The following is an 11,129-nucleotide window of genomic DNA, read 5'->3' as shown; positions in this document are numbered from 1 at the left end:
TGAGTTACTCTTTGAGTTGATCCTGCATTCGGTAAAAATGAGTTTAAAAATTTCATATCAACTGTAACGAATTGATGTGTTGGCTGCCAGTCTATAATTGAAGTATCGCAATTATTGTACAGAGTTGTCAAAGTGATCACCATTACATGAAAACAAACTGTGACGAAATCCTGGAAGAGACAGGGAAGGTTAAGCCGCCTTTTCTTTTTTTTGTACAGGCACGGACTGACTAGGTACTTGCAGCATTCTTTATCTTTAGAGCAGGGGAATTTTTATTCAAGACACTTTACTTTCTAATATAAACAGTTAGAGGGGAACGCTGGGTGCACGGCTCTTTCCAAAAGCGCACTTTAAATGTTTTATTCTGCTTTCTGTTGCTTCACTATGTTCATGAGGAAAGGACCTAAATTCATACTGTGTTCATGAACGATCTTGAGATTGCCGGGGGAGATGTAGAGAGAGGGCTTTCTCCGCGCTCAAATCCATCCCTGAATGTGTTGTCTCAATGTTTCATTCGCACCCGAGGCTCCAGTTCACAAACTGAAGATTTCCTCTGGGGATGACAGTTCATTAAGAGAGACACCCCCCCCTCCCCCAGAATTACAAGTTGAGGAGGAGATATTTGCAGCAATTAACGCATTTAAACAAAAATCCTCGTGCCAATCACTGGCAAGAGGATGTCTCTCCTCATAATCAACTCCGCTAATCCCCGGGGATTTATCCCCTCCACCACCTCCTCCCCCTCCCCCCCCCCCCCCCACCCCCCGCAGCAACCTGACATCTGGAAGCTTAAAAGATTGAGGGGGCTGCAAAGATTGGGGATGGTGTTGAGGGGAGGGGGGAAGTCTCCGCGGGCTGGAGCTGAGTGTGGGGAGGGAGCCTTCCCCGGGTTTGCTGCAGAATTGTGGAGTTCTCCAACTTGCCTTTTCACTCAATCGACGGTAACTATTTCCCATTTTATTCTGGGGACCTTATTAGTTGCTGGCCCGGCCTCTGCTAATATTTTACACTGGGGGGAGGGAAATAAAACAATGTTATATTTACAAACTGGAGGGGCTGTGAACTCTCAGTACAGAGTTTGTGCTGATGTTTTGTAATCCGTTGTGGACTTGGTTAGGATTACAGCAAAACATTTTATTTCTGTAATATTTCTACATTGGATGTTTTTGTGTTTGTTGTTTTAAGCAACAGTACATCTTTACAATTGTCAAAGATCGAGGTTCTGTAATGGCCATAGCAATTTTTTTTAAAAGCAAAATAAGATCGGATTTCTTTTGAACGGAATTGTGAGCCAAGTGTTTTTCCTTTTTTTAATTTTTATTTTTTTGCTGGTGGTTTGTGTTCCTGGAGGCCGTTTTGATGCGTCCTTCGAGGTTGAAATGAACGGCGTGGAGGAGGGCTGTCTGTCCCCCGGCAACTCCCACGAAATGGTTAAGAGCCCAGGCGCCTGTTCGCGAGTTCACAGCATCGACGTGATCCTGGGATTTGCGAAGGATCAATCCCTGCTCAACTCCTCGCCCCCCACTCCCAAATCCCTGCCAGAGCCGGGGCAGCCCCAGCACACTGACTGCTACAACCACATCCCCGGCCTCGGGCTCCGGGAGGTGACAAGCCGGCCTCACACCTTTGACGGTAAGATAGACACTGTCCAAAAACAAAACAAAACTGCGATTTTAACAACTCCCCCCGCCACCTTTTTTAAACTTTGATTTATTTTCTCTCTTTTTTTTGGTGAAAGCGGCGCAAGGTAAATAAATAAACAACTCCATTATCGCCGTTCAAAATTAATCAGCTGTATTTTGGAACTTAAGGGAAGATAAAAGGGTGAGATTAGAAATAGAACCCGCATTCAGAAAGGGTGTGGATACAATTAAAAAACAGTACCAATGCTGAACATTGTGACCCGCTGCCACAGATACTTTAATAGATACATTTCCAGAAAGTTATTTTTGAAGAATTCCCCCCCCCCATTATGTATCTAAATACTTCACATGGCAATGCATTGGGTGACCAAGTCATCACATCCTCACTGAGAAACTTCTTTTTGAGTCAAAACGTGGGGAAACATTGTAATGCATCATATTAATTAGATACAATATAAATGAATGATAACATAACTCAATCCATTCAATTCTCAGCGATAAATGAGCGCATTAATCCAATTTTAAATTTGCACTAAATCTTATGATGTTGCAGAGGCAACGGAATTTGAATTTTGTTTTGTCCATTTATTTTGCTTCGAGTTCTCTTGAAATTTGGCGGGATTGGGGAATAGTTTCTCAAGCAGTGCCCTCCTATTTCATGGGTTGTTTTCGGTCAGAATTTGTCAGATTTCTGCCACTTTCCCCTCCCCCCCAAAAAAAATAACCAGACGGAACTTTGAAAATAATTTTCCGCATTGATATTTTGAATGGCATGTTATGAAATGGAATCACTCTGATTGCAGGGATCTTATCACCTAAAGCAAACCTCAACGAAGAGGTCCTTTTTTTAAAAACCTCCCATAGACACCGCCCAGCTTGGTTCCAGAAACATTTCTCCCGGGAATATTTCAGCTGGGATGTGGGGGAACTCTCCGCTTGGGAATGTTCCTCTCGAGAAGTGAAACTGAAGTGTAGAAATACAGAAACCGGGGTAGAAGTGGAAGAGGTCTCGTTCTCCAGAGTGCAAGCTTTCTCGTTCACCACTCCCCAGCATCAGTTCCAACCTCGATACTAAATGGTTTCGGGATTTCCTGGTTCTGTTTAAACGGAACAAGTGGAGCTGCCTGGTTTTTACACTTGTTGGGACGCTCACTGGAGATTTTTGTCCCGTCGTCCCCGCCTCCCCTTTAAAACTCGATGATCACATTTGGAAGTACAGAGACCTCACTGAATCTCCCACCTTTCTCCAGATTTATACAGGTCACAATATCACGGTTAATGAATCCATCCCCGCAAAGCACTTTCAGAACTCCAATTTCATTACCACAACTTAATTTTATTAAGAGTTGCGCTGAAATTAATCCCTCTTCTCCATACAATCAATTATATTAATCTGTTCTGAATACCTATAAACTTAATATTTTGTTTATTTTTGCTTTGTCATTTGCTCTTTATTATTCTTTATTTTCTGCCTTTATTTTTCGTTTGTTTTGCTCCATCGAATGAATTCGTTCGCGTCATATTTAACCGCACTTGCCCAGTAGTTTAACCCATCTCTTTGAGACATTGCTGAGTTGCAGTTTCCACGGCTAGTTGCAGTTGCAGTTTCCGCAAGCGGTTCACACAGGGCGATGGGGAGGGGGAGAGACAGTCAAAACCGGGAACAGCGAGGCATTTGAGGTGCTCCAGATCCGCTAGGATCCCCCTTGAGCCTGTCAGGGATCTGGAGACCCGGGGGACATAAGAAATAGGAACAGGAGAAGGCCATTCGGCCCATCTGGCCTGTTCCGCTCTTGGATAAAGCCATGGCATAATCTGACTGTGGTCTTTTCTCTTTCCCGCCTGTCTCCCCATAACCCTTGTCAATCCAAAACCTGCTTAAATCAGCCGTGGCTGCATTCAATGACCCGGTTCCACTAATCTCTGGGGAAGAGAATTTCAAAGACTAATGGCCCTCTGAGAGAAGATGCATTCCTCCTCGCCTAAGACTTAAATGGGAGACATTTTAAACTGTACCCCTTAGCTTTAGAGTCCCCCTCTCGGCATCTACCCTTGTCAAGCCCCTCTCAGAATCATATATGTTTCAATAAGATCACCTCTTATCCTCCCAAACTCCAATGAGTATAATAGACCCAACCTGCTGAGCCCTTCCTCCATAAGACAGACACTTCCATCCCAGGAATCAGCCGAGTGAACCTTCTCTGAATTGTTTCCATTGGAAGTTATATCCCTCCTCAAGCAAGGAGATCAAAAACTGTACACCATACTCCCGATGCAGTCTGACCAACGTCCTGTGCAGGAGATAAGGAATTCAAGGTTTTAGTGGAGTTCCTCTGCTCTGCCACCCCGTGCCCTTATACAAAGTCTCATCTTAAATACCTGAATCACTGGATATTCAATACAAATTAACTGTGATGGGAATAGACCCTGAGGGAAAGTTGGTGCTCAAGTAGTTTCAAGAGTTGTTTGATAGTACAGAATTTGAGTATTGCTGAAAAAAGAGAGACAGTTCAAAGTTTTTGGTCTTGCACTCATCAGGTCACATGGCAAGAATATCAGTGGAAAGTTGTTTTCATTTAAGGTTGCCATGATGTGGAGATGCCAGCATTGGACTGGGGTGGACGCAGTAAGAAGTCTCACAGCACCCAGGTTTATTTGGAATCAGAGCTTTCAGAGTGCTGCTCCTTCATCAGGTGAGTTACTCACCTGATGAAGGAGCGGCGCTCCAAATTCCAAATAAACCTGTTGGATTTTAACCTGGGTGTTGTGAGACTTCTTACCCATTTAAAGTTAGTTAGATTTGATATGCTTGCCAAGTGCCCTGATGAGTGCAAGACACAAAACTTTGACATGTCTTTCTTTTTCAGCAATACTCAAACATGTTGAGTTGCGATTATCTCTCCCAGCCAATTGACTAAACAAGACATTGCAGAGTGGAATGTGAGAAAAGTTCAATACTGTATCATTTTGTGATTCTAATTGAACTTCCGATCAATGTATCAAAAATGGAAGAAGCTGCTTTGTGCTAAAGATCTGGATGCCATCATTGTCTATTATCTGTAACTGGGCTGCAGGGGAGTTGTGATTTGATCTCAGCAGGTGGAATCGCCGCCTCTTGCCGAGGAGGGTGGGGTCTCGAAACTTTGGGAGATGGTTCCTGTCAAGTTCAATGTTTGATTTGTGCTTGTTCGCCCTCCCCAGATTCCAGGGTCTTTTTGAACAAATGCGGGGAGGATCTGAGTGAGCTGGCCAGCGACGCACAGAGCGAGGAGAAGGGCAGGCAGAAAATGGACGAGGAGCCTCCCAAGAAGAAGCACAGGAGGAACCGGACCACCTTCACCACCTACCAGCTCCACGAGCTGGAGAGAGCCTTCGAGAAGTCCCACTACCCCGATGTGTATAGCAGGGAGGAGCTAGCCATGAAGGTCAACCTCCCAGAGGTCCGGGTCCAGGTGAGAGAGCATTCCAGTCAAGGAGGGAAGTGAGGGATAAGTGAATAGAGATCGAAATGGTGAGGGGAAGGGGGGGAGATGAAATACGTATGGTTAGGAAGAAAAGAGGTCAGAATAGATGGAGATGGAGCGGTCAGGAGGTGTAAGAAAATCAAGGGGGGAGGAAAGCGATGGAATAGGGAGAGGATAGATAGAGAACTGGAATAGATTTAAAGAGGGGACACTGGTAAGTAACAGAAGAAGAAAGCAGAGGAAAAAATAGTGGCAATCCAGTAAACAAGGAGAGATATATAGGAAGGAAAACCAGAAAATGTTGGGAAATCTCAACAGGTCTGACAACACGTGGAGAGAGATTAGAGCCAACGTTTCGAGTCTAGATGACCCTTTTGTCAGAAGGAAGTTAGCTGAGTGAGGTTATAGTGGAGGAGATGAAGGTGAAATGTAAGAGGAGGATGGAAAAAAGACGAATATAGCTCGGGCAGAAAGAGAGAGAGAGAATGATCTGTATCGATAGAAATGATGTGGAGATGCCGGCGTTGGACTGGGGTAAACACAGTAAGAAGTTTAACAACACCAGGTTAAAGTCCAACAGGTTTATTTGGTAGCAAAAGCCACTAGCTTTCGGAGTCGAAAGCTTGTGGCTTTTGCTACCAAATAAACCTGTTGGCCTTTAACCTGGTGTTGTCAAACTTCTTACTGTCGATAGAAATGCACAGATGAAGAGGAGGAACTGGAGGAGGAGAGGGAAAAAGAGACGAGAAAATCATGGAAAATAGAACCGAGTGTGAGAAACATACAGATAAATAACAGAGGGACAGAAACAGTATTTTTAAAAAAGCAAACTATCAAACGATGAGAAAAGTAGGGAAGGAAACACAGAATGGAAATAGTGCGAGGTAACAGGGGCGGTGAATGGACATAAACAATCAAATGGTCAGTTATTCCGTTTTCTCTTTGCTGTTTTGGGATGTTGCACAAAGCTGACTACACTCCCAAAGTAACGAATTGTCTTTGGCTACCGCGAAAGAAGCAATGGCCATTCTGTTTCCAACACTGGGCACTAATGGCAGCTTTGAACAGGCAGCGAGTGTTACTGAGCGAGGGGGAATGTTTGAGAGAGATTTAAAAAGGGGTGGGGGGACTGAGAGCCGGGATGACAAAAGGAGGTAAGGAAAATTGATTTGGCAGATTAGCCGATTAGTGGATTCTACCAGTGGAAATTGGAGATTTTTTTAAATGATAATCCCTCCGATAGGTCGGCCCCCTTTTTGGCAGCTGCGGGTAGCGGTTTACAGTTCGCGAAATGTGGGCAGGAATTCATCCTGGAGTCCCGCTTGAGGCTGTCCCAGGAAGTGGGGCCAGCGATGAGTTCCCTACAGAGGATGGGACCCCCCCCCCCTCCCCTCCCCTCCCCCAAAACTGTTTGAGTTGACATATGAACGGCAGTCATTTCAGCGAGCACCAGACGGGTGGTCGATAAGCATTGGAGTGGACCCCAGCAGACATCTGCACTTTCGGGCGGGAGGGGGCGGGGATTTGTACCCGGGACCACTTAATTAATGAATACTAGGAACATAAATTCTCGGCAGTGGATTATCTTTCTGCCTCATCTTGAATAATATAATTACATTTTTAATCATTTCCTGTGGCAACAAATGATCTGCAGGTTAGGTGGATTGGCCAAGCTAAATTGACTTTAGTGTCAGGGAGTTAGCAGGGGTTACGGGAATAGGGCCTGGGTGGGATTGTTGTCGGTGCAGGCTCGATGGGCTGAATGGCCTCTTTCTGCACTATAGGGACTCTGTGGAATATACATTCTGTGTTTTCTCTGCCCATGTTGTCTGGATATTTTGGCTCTGGTACTCTCTGCTTGAAGCTTAATCTGATTGCTCCCCTACCTAATGACCAAAGCCAGGGACAAATGAAAAGAGGACATTTTTTTTCTGTTAATTGTTGGGTTGTGAGGGCGGCATAGTGTTACAGTGGTTAGCGCTGCTGCCTCTCAGTGCCAGGGAACTGGGTTCGATTCCCAGTTTGGGTCACTGTCTGTGCGGAGTCTGCATGTTCTCCCCATGTCTGCATGAGTTTCCTCCGGGTGCTCCGGTTTGCTCCCACAGTCCGAATGATGTGCTGGTTAGGTGCATTGGGCCATGCTAAATTCTCCCTCGGTGTACCCGAACAGGTGCTGGAGTGTGGCGACTACGGGATTTTCATAATAACTTCATTGCAGAGTGAATGTAAGCCCACTTGTGATTAATAAATAAACTTTACTTATCTTTGGCAAGGATGAACATTTCTGTTCATCATTGTTAGAAATGGCCTACCTTGCTGTTATTGATAGCTGTTGTCAACATCAGATAGTCAAACTGGCCCAAGGTGATGGGATTCAATCCTGTCACCCAGTGCCCACCTCTATTTTCAAATTGTACAATCAATTTTCAGTTTGAAATTGGAATTAATCCCATTAACGCAGATCCCCATCATGTCACTGTGAACATGTTCTGTTTGAGGCCATATGTTGGGTGGAGCTAAAACCATAAAATATTTATTCTATTGAAGTGTGTGCTCTGGGTAATTAAATCCATATTGGACAGTTTGCCTTGTACTTTAGTGGATGTTTCCCCAGTGGCACAGTGGGTGAGGCAGCCTGTGGCATTCTGATAAATTAATGGACCCAATGCCAGGTTCAAGTTCTACAACATTAATCTCACTAAGTCAGGAGCAATAATTGGCCTCCCCACTTCTGAGCTAAGAATAGAACCATTGAGGTTGACATCACAGATAGAGGCCATTCTGCCCATTGTGTAACCCTTTGCTACATCAATCCAAACTAACCTCACCGCCAATTCTCTCCCCACAGATTTATCCTGTCCTTTTTTTCCCCTGTAAAAGATTAAATGATCTCTATCTCAGCCACTTCCTGTGACAGAAGTCTTTCACATTCTAACCCTCCATGAAGAGATTTTGCCTGACAACACTTCTAAAGTTCTGAGTGACAATTTTAAATTGCTGACCTCTTGTTGCTAAGTCTCCAGCCAGCTACTTTAAAATACTTCAAAATTTTAAAGATTCCCAGTCTCTTCCCAAACTATAGATCCCCATTCCCTCATCCTGATAAGTCTACACTTTACCTTCTTTCTGTTCTTAATGCCCTTTCTCTAATGAGGCACTCAAAACTGCAACTGTTATTGAAAATGTGGCCTAACCAATATTATAGTCATAGAAGTTTACAGCATGGAAACACGCCCTTCAGCCCAACTGGCCTATGCCACCCAGTTTTTACCACGAAGCTAGACCCAATTGCCCACATTTGGCCCATATCCCTCTATACCCATGTAACTGTCACTGGATTGAAATCCTTATGTACAACTTCATCATTGCTTCTTTATACTGGCGCACTGTAGCCCTATTTATAAGATGCAAAGTTCTGTTGTGGTTTTGTCTAGCCACTCTTGCCCTTTCAGAGAGTTATGTATTTCAACGCTTTGGTCTCTCTTTCGTGTGTGTCCTTCATTGTCTCTCCATGAATTGAATCCCGAAGACCAGCCGGTGTTTTTACTTTAAATTACTAACTACTAATGAGTTGTGGGGGGGAAGGTGGAGGGAGGGGATACCAGCTGGGCATCAGCTGCTATGCCCTCTTTATGAAAATTGGTTATTGTGTGCAGTCCTGTGAGGGGCAACCAGTGCCCAGGTAACTGTACCCCCAACATGAGCCCAAACTTTCAGTGGAGGAGAGTGGAAAATTCCATCATGCATGGAGGGAAGTGTAAGCTAGTATGTGCATTGTATCTTCTACATCAATCATCCCTTCAAAATGTATTTTTTTTAAATCACAGGTGTGGTTTCAAAATAGGAGAGCAAAGTGGAGGAGACAAGAGAAGATAGAGGCAAGCACAATGAAATTGCATGATTCACCCATGCTGTCTTTCAGTAGACCACCGATGCCCCCCAGCGTTGGACCCATGGGCAATTCCCTCCCACTGGACCCTTGGCTGACATCTCCCATCTCTAATGCAACCTCTATCCACAGTATACCTGGCTTCATGGGGGCACCTCAAGGCCTACAGACCAGCTACCCAGGTCACACTTTCTTAAATTCCCCACCGCCGATGGCCCAGACAATGCAGTCCATGGGACCGCCACCCTACCAATGTGCGACAACATTTGTGGACAAATATCCTTTGGAAGATGTAGACCAGAGAAGTTCCAGCATTGCTTCCTTAAGGATGAAAGCCAAGGAGCATATTCAGTCCATCGACAAGAGCTGGCAACCCATCTGATGCCAAGTTACCAGCTGTGGGACAGACTGATGCTGAACAATTTCTTGGCTGGCATGGCATCGTGATGGCAGCCTCCAGCTCCAAAATAATTTCATCCATCATGAATCAATAATCACCACAATAAATGCCACCAGCTATAACCTGGGATATAATCGAACCATACATGTTGACTGGTCATGGTTACAAGCCAAAGGATCAATTTTATCTTTTCACTAATAAGGTGACACTCCAGTGCTAAGGGGAGAATATAAAGACACCACTGATTTTTATGCTTTTCCATCATCATGAAACTCTAGCAAACTGTTGTCTTCCATTATTGTCCCAACGTAGATCTATTGAATCTTGTAGACAATGTGCAATTTTAATAAATATTATTGAGGAACCTAGGTGCAGGGGCAAGGCCCACAGTGCAGGACACCACCAAGGTTGTAAAGGGTAGAAGAAAAGACAAGACAATAGTGGTTAGGTGATGCTCAAGCTTGGGTTATTAAAATGTGTAGAATTTAGTATGCAAGGCAGATGTTCCCCAGTTTTCAGATCCTGGAAGAGAATGAAGAGATGGTGCGATGAATTTTGATTTCAACACAGCGATGATGTAGAGAGGATCACTTCTTTGTTGTCTTAAACTTGACCTTTTAAAAAAGAAGATTACACTGCTGTGAAATAGTTATTTGAAAAGAACTGTCATCTTTAGCAAGCAAATATTGTGTACAGTGCTTTCTCATTGGGTCTAACATTTGACTACTTATGAATAAATTTTACCTGAATCTCATGTGAAGGACATTCTAGAATATTGGTCAATGATATTACAGAAGGTTACATATAGAATTATAGAGGTTTACAGCATGGAAACAGGCCCTTCAGCCCAACTTGTCCATGCCGCCCTTTTTTTAACCACTAAGCTAGCCCCAGTTGCCTGCATTTGGCCCATATCCTTCTATACCCATCGTACCCATGTAACTTTCTAAATGCTTTTTAAAAGACAAAATTGTACCTGCCTCTACTACTACCTCTGGCAGCTTGTTCCAGACACTCACCACCCTCTGTGTGAAAAAATTGCCCCTCTGGACCCTTTTGTATCTCTCCCCTCTCATCTTAAACCGATACCCTCTAGTTTTAGACTCCCCTACCATTGGGAAAAGATGTTGACTATCTAGCTGATCTGTGCCCCTCATTACTTTATAGACCTCTATAAGATCACCCCTAAGTCTCCTACGCTCCAAGGAAAAAAGTCCCAGCCTCTCCTTATAACTCAAACTATCAAAGTCCCAGTAGCATCCTAGTTAATCTTTTCTGCACTCTTTCCAGTTTAATAATACCCTTTCTGTAATAGGGTGACCAGAACTGTACACAGTATTTTATGTGTGGACTTAACAATGTCTTGAATAACTTCAAAATGTCCAACTCCTGTATTCAGTGTTCTAACCAATGAAACCATGCATGCTGAATGCCTTCTTCATTACCCTGTTCACCTGTGACTCCACTTTCAAGGAGCTAAGAACCTGGACTCCTAGATCTCTTTGTTCTATAACTCTCTCCCTAACATCCTACCATTAACTAATATCAAATCTGCCAGGTCACCATTCAGCCAAAGGAGAGTTTATTGAACACCGCTGCCACGAAAGATGTCAGTTGAATCACTTGTGTGTATTTCAGTACTTCTGATATATCTTTTAACTTTTCATTTTTAGTTTGAGTGGTTGTGCTCTATAGAGTGAGGAGTGTTGGTGCTGGGGAATGAAATACTTCCC

The 11,129-nt window shown here is 44.0% G+C and overlaps 1 protein-coding gene across 1 annotated transcript; it reads left to right on the top strand.

Moving 5' to 3' along the window:
* The first annotated feature begins 1,379 nt into the window (after nt 1-1,379).
* rx1 (retinal homeobox gene 1) lies at nt 1,380-9,378 on the top strand. Its single transcript, XM_078198750.1, has 3 exons — nt 1,380-1,632; nt 4,845-5,095; nt 8,935-9,378. Exons 1-3 carry the CDS (start codon nt 1,380-1,382, stop codon nt 9,376-9,378), a joined length of 948 nt encoding a protein of 315 aa, XP_078054876.1.
* The last annotated feature ends 1,751 nt before the right edge of the window (nt 9,379-11,129 follow it).

The sequence above is a fragment of the Mustelus asterias genome, chromosome 26 (assembly GCF_964213995.1).
Source record: "Mustelus asterias chromosome 26, sMusAst1.hap1.1, whole genome shotgun sequence".
Lineage (NCBI taxonomy): Eukaryota > Metazoa > Chordata > Chondrichthyes > Carcharhiniformes > Triakidae > Mustelus > Mustelus asterias.
The sequence above is the reverse complement of the archived record's forward strand: the minus strand, read 5'-3'. Positions and strand labels throughout refer to the sequence as shown.